At 50.6% G+C, this 17,398-nt stretch overlaps 1 protein-coding gene across 1 annotated transcript; it reads left to right on the top strand.

The window, feature by feature from the left end:
* Window positions 1–2,949: 2,949 nt before the first annotated feature.
* Window positions 2,950–15,492, top strand: RCN1 (reticulocalbin 1). The gene is made up of 6 exons (XM_004755919.2): window positions 2,950–3,317; window positions 7,262–7,455; window positions 8,556–8,734; window positions 10,453–10,513; window positions 13,259–13,458; window positions 14,302–15,492. The coding sequence occupies exons 1-6, from the start codon at window positions 3,064–3,066 to the stop codon at window positions 14,407–14,409; spliced, it is 996 nt and encodes a 331-aa protein (XP_004755976.1). The 5' UTR covers window positions 2,950–3,063; the 3' UTR covers window positions 14,410–15,492.
* Window positions 15,493–17,398: the final 1,906 nt, after the last annotated feature.

The raw sequence follows: 17,398 nt of genomic DNA, 5'->3' as shown, positions 1-17,398 counted from the left end.
GATACTGTGGCTCCCACAGATGCCTTCATATAAACAGGTGAACCTCCCTCACGTTAAGTCTGGGTGCATGGACCATTCCCGAGCTGGGCCCGGAAGCTGATGAGCCTGAACCCTCCAGGCCTTTAACAGCGGTTCCTGGGCTCCCTACAGGCTTGTGGGGCTTGGGATATGAGCTCTGTCGGTTTTCAAAGTTAACATTTTGTAGGCTTATCTCTCAAGTGTATGTCTTAAAAGTTGGGATGCCTGAAGTGGGGCTCAATGTAAGTGAACTGTTCCGTTGGATTTTTTACTTTAAATAAATGGAATTTTTGAAATGGTAAAGGAAACTTAAACACCAAATAAGCAAGGTACTTTATAAACGGGGGGTGGAGGGGCCGGTATTTTGACATTTTAGCTTCCACCAGAAGAAACAAAAAAAGCGTCTGCCATCCCAGGGGAAATTATATAAACTCTTCCAGATTCACAGCAGTGGAATTCTCTGGTAATTCCCACAGGAGCCAAGACTACCTCTGGAACAGTCTAACTATTGGAAACTACTAGTATCTGGCAGAAACCCAAAAAGAACAGGGCAAACGATGTGCCACCCTCAGTCCTGAGAGTCTGGATCAAACCCAGGGGCCCAGGCCGCCTGTGGCAAAGTTGTGAATAAGCAAAGCAGAGACTGTCTCCAATCTCCACCCACTTCTCTAGTCCATTCCTAATCCTCCTCCTCTTTAGCCTTGATCTTTTTCTGGGCCTCCTCCAACTCCTTCTTCCCACCCCCCAACCCAATTCACATTCTGCTTGTGTGATGAGTACTGAAGGGACAAAGCCACCCACCTCAGGGCCCTCGCATTTTAGTAGGGAGCTCCTCTACACCCAAAGTATTTAAGAGTATGTAATGTCTCTCTATTGCTAGAAAGTCAAGCCTCTAAACTGACTGTGGGAAGCATGTGTGTTCTCTAGCCCCATGCTTCCTGCCCCACGAGAAGTCAGCTCAGGTTTGGTGAGGCACCAAGGACTATACCCCCACATCTCACTGCAGAGAGTTGCGAATGTATGGGGTCACAAGGATATGACCTCAAACTCCACCGCTCTGTGCCAGGTCACACATGACCTTGTCCTCTGCGCATATACCCACACCCCTGCTGTCTGGCTTAGCTTATTCACCTTCAGTCTCTCTTTAGATGTCCCTTTCCTTGGGAGGCCTTCCTCAGTGGATCCCCAAAGCTGGGTCTTGACCCACTGATTACCCCCATAACACCGAATGCCTTCCTCCCTCAGCACCTGACACGCCTATTTGCTACTCAGTAAACCAGTAGCCATCACAGCCCTGTCATTTAGCAGGTGCTTAGTTTACTGACTGGTCTACAAAACACTAAGCTCTGCAGGGACCATGACTGCCTTGTCCTCCATTGTATCCTCAGCATCCCATCCAAAGCTTAGGCCATGATGGGCCCACATGAATTATTCATTGATTGAAAGCCGTCTTCAGGGGTGCCTGGGTGGCTCAGTCATTAGGCGTCTGCCTTCGGCTCAGGTCATGATCCCAGAGTCCTGGGATCAAGCCCCGTATTGGGCTCTCTGCTCAGCAGGGAGCCTGCTTCCCTCTCTCTCTGCCTGCCTCTCTGCCTACTTGTGATCTCTGTCAAATAAATAAATAAATCTTGAAAAAAAAAAAAAAAAAGAACGAAAGAAGTCCTCATAAAAACAGTATTTGGATCTATGTTGATAATGTCCTGGTATCCTTGTTGCAAGGGGCAGCTCAGTGACCTTTTCTAGATGGACAGGATGGGGGACTGAACAAGATAAAGGAAAAGATCTCTCCTCTCTTCAACCACACCTTTACTTTTCTAGGGATGCTTCACCTGAGGCTCATCAGTAGGGCTTCAGAAGATCGGCAGATTTCCTGACACTTTTATCAACGATTCCTGCCAATAGCTGTATGTACCTTTTTCTGGAAGGAGGCCCATGGATTTCAATGAGTCTCAAAAGGCTGTGACTCAGAATCACTGCCATACACCCACCTGGTCCGATAGGACAGCCACTAGCGGTATGTAGCTATTTAAGTCTAAATTTAAATTAAAATTTCAAAGGCTTAGTAACAGTAGCTACACACGAAGTGTTCAATAACCACCACAGGACAGCCCAGATGGAGAGCATTTCCATGATTGCACAAAGTTCTGCAGAGCTTCCCAATGTTGGTAGCATTACTCTGCATTTAATGTACAGACAAGATTTGTTTAAATCACTCGGTGTTTTGTAAAATGAGTTGCCATCGTTCAAAAGTGAAAACATCGGACATCTGAAATTCTGATTTCTTTTGGGAAGCGGAACTATCTCCCAGTTTGGGGCCTTGCACTCGTGGCAGCTGGAACGCGCAGGACTGCTCAGTTTAGTTGGCCCCCGTCATACTGAAGCCACTTGCTTGGCCCTCCTCGACACTTGGGTTTGCGACCCTTGTTTCTAGGGGACCTCGGCCACCCTGGTTTCTTTCCAGTCTCTTGTGTTTGTTACCAAACTCCCAAGTTTGGGTAAGTGGGGTTGAATTCGCTGTAGGAGCAAATCTTGGGACGGGGTCCAGGACTGGGATTCGGGCGCCCCGCTGGAAGCTGGGGAGGGGCAGCGCCTTCCTCCCTCCCTCCGTTCATTCTCCGGAACTGGGAGAAGAGAGGGAGAATTTTATCCCGAACATCTGTTGCTTGACAAAGAACTTCTTGCCCGTCTTCCTAAGAGCCCTCCAGTCCCCAGCCCAGTACGCCTGGGCCCGCCCCTCGCAACCAGATCGCTGGGAGGGGCCGAGGCGAAACCCGAGCCCCGCGCCCACCACCCGGGCTGGCGACGTGGCTCGGCTGCCCCGGCCTCCCCCCAGCAGCCCCGCGGCCAATGGGCGCGTGAGCCGGGCTGCCCGAAGCTTCCCTGCCCGCGGCCCGGGGCGCGCCCCTTCTCTCCGGCGCGGGGCGGGCCCGTCCCCTCCCCCGCCGCCGCCGCCGCCGCCGCCGCCGCGCTGGGAGCCCCCATTCCGAGTCGCCGTCCTCTTCGCTCGCTCGGTGCCTCCCCGCGGGCCGCTCTCCTGCCCTGACGATGGCGCGTGGCGGCCGCGACCGCCTCCTGGGGCTCGCCCTGGGGCTGCTGCTGGCGCTGGCGCTGGCGCCCCGGGCGCTGCGGGCCAAGCCCACCGTGCGCAAGGAGCGCGTGGTGCGGCCCGACTCGGAGCTGGGCGAGCGGCCGCCCGAGGACAACCAGAGCTTCCAGTACGACCACGAGGCCTTCCTGGGCAAAGAAGACTCCAAGACCTTCGACCAGCTCACCTCGGAGGAGAGCAAGGAGAGGCTGGGGTAAGGCCGCGGTCCGGGCCGCGCTCGGGGGGCGTCGCAGGTGCCCGCGGGGACACCCGGGCGGCCGCCACGCGGGACTTGCGCCGCAAAGCGAAAGCGAAATCGGGTGCGCGGTCGGAGGGCGGGGACCGGCGGGCGCGGCCGGCGGGCTCGCGCGGAGTTGCCCGGGGGTGCCGGGACCGCGGCGTGGACACGGCCACCGCGCCCGAGCCGGGGAGGTTTCCCGCGGGGAGGCAAGAACGTGGCAGCGGCCGCGGGAGCCAAGGCGGTCAGGGCCCGCCCCCTACCCTCGGTTGCATCAGAAGGGAGGGCGGAGGGTGTTCAAAAGAGTTTGTGCGCCGTGGCATTTTAGTGACATGAGCTCTTCCCCACCCTCCCAGTTTCCTTCTTCTCCCCCCACCCCGCCATTCCCCGGGGTTTAGGGTTAGTGGCACTGCTAAGAAGGTCTCCAGGATAAACAGAAATGGATAAAAGATTGAGGGGCAGATGAAGGAGAGGCTTGATTTCTGGGCGGGGGCAGAGATGTTCTTGCCATCTGGCTAATAGTAGGAATAGCAGAAATAGGGGTATAAAGATCCTCTCAAGAGAAGAGGGGCATTAGGGGATAGGGAGTGGGAAGTGAGAGTGGAAACTGGTCCCCCAGTTTATGTTTCCTGCAGTTGTCTGCGGAGGCACCCAGTCCTTTGGCAAGGAGGGCAAAAAGCTGGCGGGTTTGGTGGCAGATTGTGGATTTCACTGGTGAAGGCAGTTGAATCAGGAGCCAAACCTGGAACACAAAACTTTGGTACATTACTGCATTCTCTCTCTCTCTAGGTCCCCTGGGGATACCGTTGGGCTTGTGCAAAGGCACCTGGGAACCCTTCCACTGAGCAATCAGCCCCAAGACCTGGTACCAGGTGGAGGCTAGGCTGCTCTGGTGTGTGTGTTGGGGTGGGGTGGGGGCTCCCGTTAGCCTGGCCTACTGGGCACCAGGCCTCCCGGAACTTGCTTCCTGGGGGTGGAGGATCTTCTTGTCCTGCTACATGAAAAAGAACATAGCCATCCCTGTGCTGCCAGTGCTACCAAAGGCCAATGTGCTTGGTTAAAATAGGAGGCTAAATTATACCTATTGTGTAGGTGCACCAGCTGCCTTCTAAGATAAAAGGATCTTTGAACTTCAAAGTCATCCTCAAACAATCACCTTTTATTTTGCAGAGAAGTAGTTTCTCTTCTTGTCTGGCACTTAACAATGAGGGCCATTGATGGGTTCGGTCTATTGTATTGCTTTGAAGCACTTGGTAACTGATTTCTTCTGGGACCCTGAGAGGCCGCCATTTGCAGCACTGCCACCAGAGAGCAGGAGGACAGGTTTTGGGATGTGGAGTAGGGAACTCTGTAGTTTGCTGTCCTAACAGCTTCCGGTTTTAGTGCCTTCATCATGACAGGCAAGCCTAGTGGTGAGAACTAGTGTAGGTGGTCCGTCTGCACTTGGTCCCTTTGGGCATACCCCCACGTCACTCATTTAGTCATGCAGCAAACGTTTGAATGGCTGCTGTGTGCCAGGCACCTTGTTAGGTACCAGGCAGATACAAAGTTAAGACCTTGTACGCTAGGCCTCCAAGTCCTTACTGTCAGGAGTAGAGGAGAGAGACACAAGCAGACACTGCGTGTAACTGCTGTGATGGTGCCACGTACAAACCACGGTGACCACAATCGGGAGAAGGAGCCCTTAGGGCTGCAGGTTCCAGACGGGCCTAGGGGCCTGGGGACGCCATCTGATCAGAACCAGCGGGATGGTCAGAGTTTGCTGGGGGTACCAGCAGAGCGAGGCTTTCCTGAAGTGAAAACGACCTGCTCACAAAGGTGTTGAGACCTGTCCTGGGGGTGAGGAGTAGTGGGGCAGTAAAGGGACAGGGCAGAGCAGAAAGGGTCTCTGTGAGATGGAGACTGGACATTACTCTGTACATGATCAAAACGTGAGCATCCTCAAAACTTGTTAGGAACACGAGACCAGCAGCAGGACAGAGAACGTGACCGAGGCATGGATGGAGAAACCAGGGACAGGGCAGTGTCCATGAGGGCCTGAAGCAGGCCCAGCCTGTCCCGAGGGCAGGAGAGGGTGAATCCAGACACAAGTGGGAGGTAGAACTGTGCGTGCTTGCTCTTGGCTTAGCGTGGGGGTGGGGAAGAGGAGGGAACCCAGCCGGTCTGCGGCCTGAACCACCGGATGGGGACTGGACACACCACTCATCGGTCAGGTAAATCTAGGCTAGAGGGGAGGGCTTGGGAGCGGTGGGTGCCGCCTGGGACAGACTGGAACAGGAACAGCCACCTCCCTGTCCCCTGCACCCACCGAGCTTGGGCTGCTGAGGGGGAGTGTGGCTGGATCCGGGCAATCACTGCCTGATGTTAGATTCTGAAAAGGGGACCTGTCCTAAAGCCACTGGAGACACGTAGGCCGGGGAGCTGCAAAGTGGAGGCCCAGGGGCCACATGCAGTCGCAGACATGCTGCATGGTCTTGGAGAAAACGTTGAGTACCATCCAAGTGATGTCACATGCAGACCCTGATTCCTAGTTTCTCTTGACACGGTCGACTTTTATTCCCACGTGTTAGGCAGTGTCTGGAGTGGAGATGGCCAGCCTTGCAAGTGGCCGCAGCACATCTCCAGGTTTGCCCGAGGCCCTGCCAGGGGTCTCTGCTCGCTCTGTTCCTCGCTGGGTGAGGGGAGACTGACTATAGTCGGGGAGACTGACTATAAATTGAGACTCCGAGGGGCTGTGGTTCCCTGGAAGGAAGCCTCGAGGCTTTGTCAGTCTTGTGACCTGTTAAAATGGCCGCTGAGGAGGGGACACCTGGAAGCTGTTGAGAGTGCTTACGTTTTCCTGAGTTAAGAGGAGCAGCTCCCTACCCAGACTCAGGTAGACGATGGAGACTTTACACGTATTAATGAATTCATCCCCCATTTCTAATTAATTAAAGAGTAGCTGTCAGTCAGAACTTCAGTTGACAGTAAGAAAGTTTTACCAGTGAGGTGACAGGCTACAGCACAAAGCAAAGAACCTAATCGCTAATTAGCCTGGGTGACCCCATCCCAGGTGAATGGAGTCAGACTTTTTTAAGCATTAGAAATAGCTTGTGGGTGTCCTTGAAGTTCCCCACAGGGACAGCTTCTTTCTCTTGGGACCCTCGGGCCTAGAGGTGGACACTGGGGAGTTCCCGACCTGAAGTTTGTTCTGGACTCGGGCTTGGGGTACCTCAGTAGAGTTGCACGGGCAGTCACTGGACTGGGGGCCAGCTGTGGAACAGGTGACGCCACTGGACAGAGGCATCTGTACCCTGAGGACAGGGGTGTGGGCTCCTGCGGGTGCTCAGCTGGTCAAATTTCTTGAATAGTTTCCGTGCCGTGAAGGCTCTTTCACCCCTGACGTCTTAGGCTTTGACTGACAAGGTCTGGTCTCCTTCTGCTTTACGCTTCAAGTTGTTGTTGTTTGTTTTTTTGCACTGGCCCTAGAGCCCGGTTACGCGGTCATAGCACATACTAGCCGTGTGATCTCGGAAAAGTCATCTCATTTCCCTCAGCCTCGGTGCCATCACTCTAAAGAGAGGGGGCTAGAATGCACCTGGAGAGGACTGCTAGGTTTCATCTTACAAATCAGCTCTGATCAGTTGTCCAGCTGCAGGGCACTGTGTTGAGAAGGATTCTGAGGCACATCTGGGCTTATCAGGACAGAGGCCATGGCCCACCCTGGTCGTGTCTGCCATTGGCACTGGGTTGGGAGAGGAGTATTATCTTCAGAAAAGATAAACTTTAAGATACCTCCCAGCACGATCAGATCATTGATTTTACTTCAGTTGTTTATGCATTTTAGATTCTATGGTGTTTGATCTTTTTCTGGATCAGGATCATGTTAAGTCTTGAAAATAGACTTGAGGGTTTGGTGTTGGCTTTTTTTTTAACTGCAGGAAGATTGTTGATCGGATTGACAGTGATGGGGACAGCTTTGTTACCACTGAGGAGCTGAAAACGTGGATCAAACGAGTGCAGAAAAGATACATCTATGATAACGTTGCCAAAGTCTGGAAGGATTATGATCGGGACAAAGACGATAAGATTTCCTGGGAAGAATACAAACAAGCCACCTATGGTTACTACCTAGGTAAGAGGTGCTGCCCGAGTTTTTTGCACAGCTGGGGCCCTCAGAACAAGCTCCCTACTCGAGCCTGTCCTCTCTGTCGACACATCTGTTGCCTCGGGGAGATGTCACAACCCCCTCAGCAGAACCTCCTTGTGTAGCCCCCTCCTCTGCTTAGTAAGAATGTACAGAGCTGCTTACTCTGACTGAGGCTGTAGGTGGTGAGTCGTGGGAGGCGTCCAGGGCCCAATAATGAGTGACTTAGCCTGGATGGCTTACGTGGTTAAGCATCTGAATCTTGACTCGGGTTCAGGCCATCATTTCAGGATCGTGAGATGTGACTTCGGTTGCTGCCCAATCTGAGCTTACGATCTCGGAGGCATAAAGAACAAAGAGAACAGAGTAGAGATGAAGCCTGTCTGTGGGACAGCTTCAAAATGCTGCCTGGTTTCAGATACCAAAAATGGCTGGAGCCCTCAGGGAAGGCTTCCTGGGGGAGGGAGGCCTGAGAGTTGGGCCTTGAAGAATGGATATGTATTTGGAGAGAGACAAGAGGGGAAGGTGGGTCAGCTGGGGAAGCAAAGGGATAGGAGTGTATTCAGCAGTGGACAAGGTTTGGATAGAAGCCATGCTTGTTCGTGGGGAATGATAGAGGGATGTGTGCAGGCGCAGTGTGCGGCCCCACTGGGTGCATGGGAGAGAGAGCTAGGAGATAGGTCTGAGGAGAGCCGAAGATGCACACACTCATGGTTAGGTTAAGGGAGATCTTAAGAGCCAGACAGAAACATTTAGACAGAATGTTGTGGGTACTGGGGAGGCTTTGTGTGTTCTAGATTGAACAATGATATGAAAGCAGCGTTCTGCAAAGAAAAGTATGACCATGTGGCCTAAAGCCAGCACTCTTAACCACTTGCTATAATGCCCCCAGTAAACTGCTGGGGCCTGGATTATTGCAGGGGAGGGAATGAAGGGACAGATAAAGGCATTCTGAAATGTTTCAAAGAACGCAGTGGATTTGGGACCTTTTGTCCCGTGTGTACTGTTTGAGCAAGAAGGATGAGTGGTCTGGAAGGAAATGCTTTCCGTAGCAGCCCAGTTCAGACATTTCTGCATACATCCTGCAGGAAACCCCACAGAGTTTCAGGATACTTCAGATCATCACACCTTTAAAAAGATGCTGCCACGCGATGAGAGAAGGTTCAAGGCCGCAGACCTTGATGGTGACCAGACAGCTACTCGGGAGGAGTTCACCGCCTTTCTGCACCCCGAGGAGTTTGAGCATATGAAGGAAATTGTGGTTTTGGTAAGATCATTAAAGAACCTGAGCTGGGAAAAGACCAGAGCTTCATCTGTACTAAAAGCTTGTCCCTCCTTGCAAAGAGAGTGCATTTGTTGGCCGGACGGGAGTTGGAAAAGAACTCTGAAGTGGACTACGTTGGGAATCCTTGTCTACCTGATAGATTAGTCAGGGTCGCCTAGCCGCTGTAACCAACAGCCCCAATCCCAGCCTTGGGAAACAAAGGTTATTTTTGTTTCTACCAAGCCCCATGCAGATGGTCTGAGTCATGTGGGCCTTCTGGGTGCTTCCGCGAGTACTATCAGATACCCAGACACCATACACCCAGACACGCTGCCATCTCGTGACTTCCTGGTCATCCTGGAACAACCAGCCGGGAGACAAAGGAAAAGAAGGGGAATGAAGAGAAGGCAACAGTCTGCTATTACTCTTGTGGCCAAGATTGTCCCTCCCTTTTACCTTCCACGGGCTCCTTCTGGATAGGATGAGGCAGGGAGATACAGTTTAGATGTGTGCCAGGAAAGAGCAGATGGGTTCAGTGATCCACTAGCTAGTCTATGTCCCATTTTTCAGCCTTGCGGGAACTAGAAAAAGACACTGAAAGTGTCTTGTTAAACCACTTGAAAGTGGTTTGTTACTTGAAACTTGAAAGTGATTGTTAAACCACAGGGGGATTTAAAACTGGCTGGAAGGATGCTTCTCTTAGGAGTGGGGCTTGGGAGGGTACGTGTGTCTGACCAAGGCTCGGGGTGGGGTGTGAATGGGCATTCCAGAGTGTCTGGTGGGGTCCCAAACGTCTTCATTTTCCGTGACAGTAAAATAAATGCCATCACCTATTTCTTGAGCAGGTGCCCAGGCCAGTTCTAACTGCTTCGATGCTGGGAAACAAGGGGCTAGGGTTTGTTGTTCCTAATTAGCTCTGGACTATTTTAGTTGCCCAGCTGGTGGATGGAGTCCCCTCTTGCCTCATGCTTCCCTCTCGTGATCACCGTGACACCAAGGACTGGGCAGTGGCTCTCAGCATCATTTCTTTCTATCACCCACCATCCATGTGGCGATAGCTACTTTGCCAGGGGACCGTGAAGATGGGGGAATTGTCTATAAGTGCATTACGTGCCTCTGGACTGGCTCCCTGCTCTCAGGTTGGCTGTTCGCTTCAGCCCAGGATGCATCTGACAAAGGAGAGTCATTTAATTACTCACCCGAGCAATAAACCTAATTAAGAAGTCAAATGCACAAAGTGTAGCACATATATGTCCAAAAGTATAATATACTTTTATGTCTTAATTGCCTATTGTTTCATATTTTTATGACATCCACTTAGTCTTCATCATCCACTCGACCCTGGAATCTACTGTTTGTGATTACCCGGTCCAGTGGTTCTCAAGCTGGGTTCCTCACAGTACCCCAGGGGATGATTTGGCGGGCTGGTGGGCATGGTTGGCCTGGCAGGGCTTCTTGATAAAAATCGGAGTCCCTCTGGGCTTTTGCATTTGAAGAGAGTGTTCTGCTCTTAAAGTTGGGGGAAGAAGAAGGACTAACAGAAGCCACTACCTATTTTTCACAGGTAAGAAACTACTGCCCTGGGAGGTAAGGAGGTGAGCCAGAAGTTTCCAAGCACTTTCAGCCATAAAAGCCAGACAGAGAAGGACAGTAGGTAGAATTCTCAGATTTACTTAGAGCACGCCTCCAACTTGCCTTCTCTATTGCCCTTTGCTTCCTAGGAAACCCTGGAGGACATTGACAAGAATGGGGACGGGTTTGTGGATCAAGATGAGTATATTGGTAAGTGTGGCCTGGGGTCTTGCTAGGCCGTCCTCGGACATGCCAAGGGACACCATTACTCCACCCACATCTCAAACTGCTTTCCGTGCACATCTCTTTTAGCAACAGCTGCAAGTCTGAAGTTGTCACTCCTATGCCCTCCCACTGGAGAGGGACTTGTCACACCAGTCCCAGGGTACAGCATCTGGGATGCACTTGGGAGACCTCACCCAGGGGCCAACAGCAGGCCCCATGGCTCCGACAGGTGGCCCCCACTCCCCTGTCTGGTTTTACCTTTGCAAAATGGGCATGGAAATCCCACAGGTTTCCAGTGAGGCCAGAGCAGACTGGGTCAGGGGAAAGACCCCAAAGGCAGACGGTGGGTCCGTGGGGCCTCGAGGCACTGAGCAGGTGGAGCCGGGATGTTTACAGGCCCAGGCATCTGCAGGAAGGGCCTTCTCCTTAGAGAGGTGACTCCTTCTACAGAGGGCACAGCTGCCCCACGCTTGGTCATCCTGTGCCTCTGGTTTTTGATGCTTTCATTGGGAGTACCGCAACCCGCCTTTTGCCCCGGTGGCTTCCATTGAAGCGTCAGGAAGTGGGTTTTTCTGGTACTGGGCACTGCGGGAGTGGGAGTCAAATTCATGCAGCTGGGTCAGAAGCTGCCTTGCTGGTTAGAGCCCTTCCGAGCAGCCGGTAGGCCTCCCAGCATAGAGGACTGGGGCAGGCCAACTGGAACTTTCCATTTCATCCTCACCGCGGTCACGTGGGTGCTCTGGTACAGGGCTCCCTAAAGCAGGTGCCCTCCCCTGGCGACTCTAGTACTCCCAAGTGTTGATAAAGTAAATGCTGGAAAGTCATCTGACGGATGGGATGCATATAATCTTCGTGCCCACTGTTAATAGAGGCAGTTAATTACCTTTTGGCACAAGACCAACGCACACGTTGCCGTTGGTCCCTGGTCCATGGTTGCGTTGCTTGGCCACCCTAGGCCCGAGAATCGTGCCTTCTGTAATGACGAGCAAAGTTTCTTCTAAGCAGAGGTGATCTTTGTGCTCGCTTCAGCAGCACATATACTAAGCAGAGGTGATCTTTGATCGGAAGGCCCGAGCGCTGTCCGCGGGTGTGTGGAACAGACCGTTCGCTCTCGCCGTGGTAATTAAAGCGATCTCGGTGGCACTACCTCCAGAGAATAACATACTGACAGGCCCCTCGTGGGTGCAAGCCGTGGAGCTTTCCCTGTGCCCGGGGTGCGAGCTAGGGACAGCTCAGAGCTGCGGACGCCTCGCCTTGATGGTGGTGATGGAATTAGAAAAGGCTGACGCGTTGAAACAAGCCATGTCACCCTTTTGATTAAAAGTGTGTGCTCTTCCTGGCCCTCCTGAACTCTGCATTGAACCGGTGCAAAGTCAGGGGCAAAACTCTGAGGGGCTCTGCCTGAAAGAAACACTCCATTCTTGACACCGGGGAGGGACGGAGGTGCGGGGCATGGTGCTTGAAAACACAATTCTGAGTGGCTCGCAGGCAGAGGGGAGGCCCGACGTGTGGACTTGCCCAACAAGTGACTTCATTTACGGAGGAGCCTTGTTTTCTGCTGGGAGTGAGCAGAAAACCGGTGGTGATCTGGTGTGGTGGGAAGAGCACCGGGCTTGGGAGTCCTGGCTTCTCCACTTAGTAGCTGTGCGACCCTGTGGGAGTCACGGCATATTGATAAGCCTCGGTTTTCTCATCCAGAAAATGGGAATACACAGCACACATGCATGTGGGACTTGATGAAGCCCAAGGTAGCTAATAAATGTGACAGCCTTGCTCTAAAACAGTCTGCAGTGCCAGGTGTGGCTCTGCCTTGTAGCAGAACCAAGGGTCTTGCCTCTCTTTTTCCTTCATTCACTACGCACTCTCCCTACCACTTGGCATTTCCAAGCTGTGTTTCCATTAAAGAGAAAACTGCGCACAGGGTATCTGTCTTTTCAAAGGAGAGCTAGTGACTTAGCAAGCAATGTACTTAGATTTTTTTTTTCCTTTCCCAGTCATTTCATAAAATATAATAATTCATCTTAGAGAATTGTTATAAGGGCTTCTGGGGAAGCCCTTTGGAGATGATATAAACAACAGTAGGAATAAATGGTTGAGACCAGGGGCGAGAGCAGAGCGGCTCTGTTCCCATGTAGCCTCGAGCTCATACTAGCTGTGGGTCCTTGGGTTAAGGCTGTGCCTCAGTGTTTTCATCTATAAAATGGGAACAGTAACAGTAGCTACTTTTAGAATTATTATGAAAGTTAAACAACAACAACAAAAAATGTGTAAAGTATTTTATATATACTATCTGGGCCATAGGAAGTGCTTGATGTTGGTCTTTATTACTGTTTTTTCACCCACATAGTGCCAGTTTGGCTTGTAGAGTTTTTTTCACGGAGAGGATCCTCTTAATCTTCATAGAAACTCTGATTTGTAAATCACTACCTCCAAGTTACAGACAAGGCAACTTAAGACTCACTGAATTAAGTAACTTAATCCTGGTCACTGAACTAAGGCACGAGCCAGGATTCATCTTCTGGCTCCTGAGCTCCGTTTTCTCTCTGTTCCATGAGGTGGCCTGTACGGCGGCTAAGTCACTACGTCATTATCCTGCAGACACTGCCCGCCAGACATTTGGGTGAGGAGTCCCGATGGGCCCCATCATCTTTCCAAAACCTCAGCAGCTCAGGTTTTCCTTGACTTGCCTTCCCGTTTGTCCTGCTAACCGAGAACCCGCTTCCCTTCCAGCGGATATGTTTTCCCACGAGGAGAACGGCCCCGAGCCAGACTGGGTTCTGTCGGAACGGGAGCAGTTTAATGAGTTCCGGGATCTGAACAAGGACGGGAAGTTGGACAAAGAGGAGATTCGCCACTGGATCCTCCCTCAGGACTACGACCATGCTCAGGCCGAGGCCAGGCACCTGGTGTATGAATCAGACAAAGACAAGGTAGTTCACGTTCTCCTGGAGTCATTCCTTGAAGGGAGACCGTTTACACAAGATGGGTTCTGTTTGCTTCTTTGGTGATAGCATTGGCCCGTGGCCCACGCAGCCGTGTCCTTATCGACTTCTCTCATATTTGCCCTACACTGGAGACTTGGGAGATTAAGCCAATACCGTGATAACCCACGGTGAACTCATTAGAGGCCCAAACAGTTCTGGATAGTCCGCTAAGGGCCACAGACTTAATTCCCTCCCCTAAGGATTGCAGAAACCGTCACTTCTTTGGCTGTGGGCCGGGCATGGATTTCAGAGTTGTACCCTGAGTTGTCCGAGGACCGGTTTGTTCATCCTGTCAGTTGGGTCAGCAGACACTTAGCAAACATCTGTAATGTGTCAGGCACAAGGGTGCCCATCCCATGACATCCCAGACATTCCCAAGCAAGCTCGTCCTGCTGGCTCAGACACCCAGCCCTTGAGCATCTTTTGATAAATACCCACATAAATAAATGAGATTTAGAAAGAAGCCCTGCCTCTTCCCAGTTCGATCGCTGTTCCACGTTCTTGGGAGACAGGCAAGTTCCGTAGTCAGGCCATAAAAGGGGAGTGGATCTCTTCTTCAGGGCCTGTTTTGGGAAAGCCAGCACTGCTTGTAGACGTAACCAGATTCTCACCGCGGTCTGGTTTTTGCAGGGTGGTGACGGTGGGTGAAGGGGGTGCCTGGCAGCTTCTCTTAATTATGACATGTGCTATTTTAAATGTTGAGAATCCATGAAATTAGGGGAGTTTCACGCTGAACCGTTCCTCAGAGTTACCAGAACTTCTGTGACAGATCTTTCCTCTCTCTTGCAGGATGAAAAGCTAACTAAAGAGGAGATATTGGAGAACTGGAACATGTTCGTCGGGAGCCAGGCTACCAATTACGGGGAAGATCTCACAAAAAACCACGATGAACTTTGATACCTCCTCCCATGGTGCATACAGCAGACTGTCACAGGCTTTCTCTCATTGTCTTGGAGGGTTTGCTCCAGGTGTCTCGCTTACAGCAGTTGGGGACCCCCAAAAAGCAAGTTTCTGACCTCAGATTGGGGTTAAAATGATTTTTCACTCACTGTTTCCTGGAAAATAGTCATCGCGCTCGTTTCAGTAAGACTTCTCCGCAAACACATTAAAATCTTGGTCAGTCGCGACACTCTATGGGGATAATTGCTAAAACATGATTTGGTAGTTTTTCCGTTAAACATAAATGAAAGAGCAAGAGAATGTGAAAGAGCCCCAGATTCAGAAGTTGGGGGGCTGGGGGACAGGACATGGAGCGACTGCTGTGTATTTTAACTGCACAGTTTTTGGGTCTGCCACTGTTGAACAGCGGGTGAGGGAAACATCTGGTGAAGCTACAGTGGTGTCCCCCCTCTGCAGGCTTATTTCAGAGCACGTCTAATATTCCCGAGTCTTCCTTCTTGACCTTATACTCTGAGCTGTCACTGTAAATGGTATATAAAACCTCTGTGCATTTTTCTGTACAGACCTGCTAATGTGCACAACAAATCCATATCTTTGTGGTGGTTTTTTTTTTGGTTTGTTTGTTTGTTTTTACAATAAGCAGCAATCAAGAAAGATAATGTGAAAAAGAAAGGAAGTTTAGCCGTAGGGAAGAAAGAAAGTCAGGCCTTCGAAGAACTCCAGGAAAATGATGAACATTTTATTATACTTGAGAACATTTTCTTGACATGTAAATGAGGTAGGTCTGAGCTTTGAAAAAGTGAACAGTAGTACAATCTGTTTCCTCGCTGATCACCGACAGGAATGAAGTGGTAGGATCCTGGGGAGGCCGGTGTCGTGGAGCCCTGGAACCCACTCCTGCTGGTCCTGGGGAATCTGTGACCCTTGGACGTGCCCTGGGGACTGCTACACCAGAGAATTAGGAAAAGGTGGTGTTCCAAGTCATTGGCTGAACTGGTAGAAAACAGCTCTTAAAGGTTGAAATTTCACCTTATAAATAGTGAACAAAATAAAGGATCCCACTGAGGATTTTCTACTGTGTGCTGTGGTGTTTGACCTCTGACGTACTATTTGTGACATTCTTGTTCATATAGAATTAACAGTGGGATAGGATTATATTCATTAAGATGATAAAGGCTCCGTTTATAATCTGACTACAAAAATGTTTAGATTATGCTCACCTTTACCTATGTAACAAGTGCATAACTTCCTTCTTTCTCTGCTAGTAGGGGCATTTGCCAGTCATTTTAACTGTAAGTCTCTCTTGGACCGGTTTCAAGGCCTACAAGGCCCTACAGGCTCTGGGCCCTTCCTGTATCAGCATCTCCTTACCGCTCTCCCCTCCACCTCCCGTAGCGACGGACTTTCTAGTCTTCCAGCACAGCAAGGTCATTCCCAGCTTGAGCCCTTCGCACTTGCTGTCCGGGAGATCCAAACACCCATCTCCCGCGTCCTCAGGGAACTCGGATGGTGCCTCCACAAGGGGGCCTCCCACGTTCCCATCATCTATGGTGGTCCCATTTGAGTCCCTGTTTGTATTTTGTCTCATTTCCCTGTTCTCTTCTTGGTACACATTTAAGCCACTGTTTCCTAGGGTTGATGTCCAAATTACATCAGGAGGCTTACAACAACAGAAACTTAAGTCTTCCCCAGTTCTTGAGGCCAGAGTCTGAAACAAAGGTGTAGGCAAGGCTTAACCCCCTGGGGGGCTCTTGGGAAAGATCCTTTCTTGCTGCTTCCAGATTCTGGTGGCCCCAGCTGTTCACTGGCTGTGGCTCATCACCCCCCTCTTTGCCTCCGTCTCATGGCCTTTTCTTTCTGTCTTCTCTGTGTGACTTACGAGGACACTTGTCATTGGATGTAGGGTCCACCTTGATAATCCAGCATGCTAACCCCCTCATCTCAAGATCCTTCCTTAAATCTGGTTTTCCAAGTTAAGGTCACAGTCACAGGTTCCAGGGGTTAGGAGGTAGACCTGTCTTTTGGGGGGGCGGGGGGTACCTGCAGCCCACTGTACCGTTTGATGTCTTCTTGTTTGTATACTGTCCATCTTCCCCAAAATGCAATGGGAGAGCAATGGTCTGGTCTGTCTTCTCTACTGCCGTTGTCCAGGACCAAGAGGAGGAGAGCCTAATCTGTAATAGGTGCTCCGTAACTACCCGCTGGACGGATGAGAGGTTGTTAGCTTTCATCAGAGAGAATGTTCTTCCCGGGGGAAAAGTGTGTAAATAATTAAAAAATAGCTCACATTTGCTGAGTGAGAAGTTAAGTAATTTGCCTGACTCCACAATGATTAAATGGCAGAGCTGGGATCAAACCCAGGTGCTCCCAGCCCCAGATCTCCACTGGGTAGCACTAAGCCTTACTGCTCCAACTTTCAGAGCTGATACATATCCCCTTTATTTCTTTGCTCACCCACGGTGTATGATTATATGGTCCGGGAAGGAGAATAACTCCTCTTACCCAGAACGAGGCTGACACCTTTTTTTTTCTTTTTTTCTTTATTTCTTTTTTTTTTTTTTTTTTTTGGTAATGAAAACCTGTCTTTTGGAAAATGAGAAAATAATATCTTGTAACCTAATTAGAAGCATAACACTTGTAAAAGGTGCTAACATTATTTTTACCCCCAAAGGGATTGCTGGTTGATTTATGAAGTTATGCATAGTAAGATGTTAAATATATTTTGAACACTAAATTCTTCCTTTCAAGTCAGTGCACATAAGAAGAGAACCCTCACAGAGACTAGTGCTTCTGGGGCTGAATTTAACACTATTTAAAGAACAAAAACCTTAGCTAGGGGACATAACTGTTAACATGGTGATTTGTAAAGCCTTAGATTTCTAATAGGGTCTGACTGTTTCAAGGAAAACATATTTTGTTCCTAGGTAACATTTCAAGTCAGATTATGGACAAATGCTACAAAATTGATCTGTAATGGGAAATACTG

The sequence above is a fragment of the Mustela putorius genome, unplaced genomic scaffold (assembly GCF_011764305.1).
Source record: "Mustela putorius furo isolate JIRA1106 unplaced genomic scaffold, ASM1176430v1.1 tig00003859_pilon_pilon_pilon, whole genome shotgun sequence".
NCBI classification, from domain to species: domain Eukaryota; kingdom Metazoa; phylum Chordata; class Mammalia; order Carnivora; family Mustelidae; genus Mustela; species Mustela putorius.
This window is presented reverse-complemented; position numbering and strand designations above follow the sequence as displayed.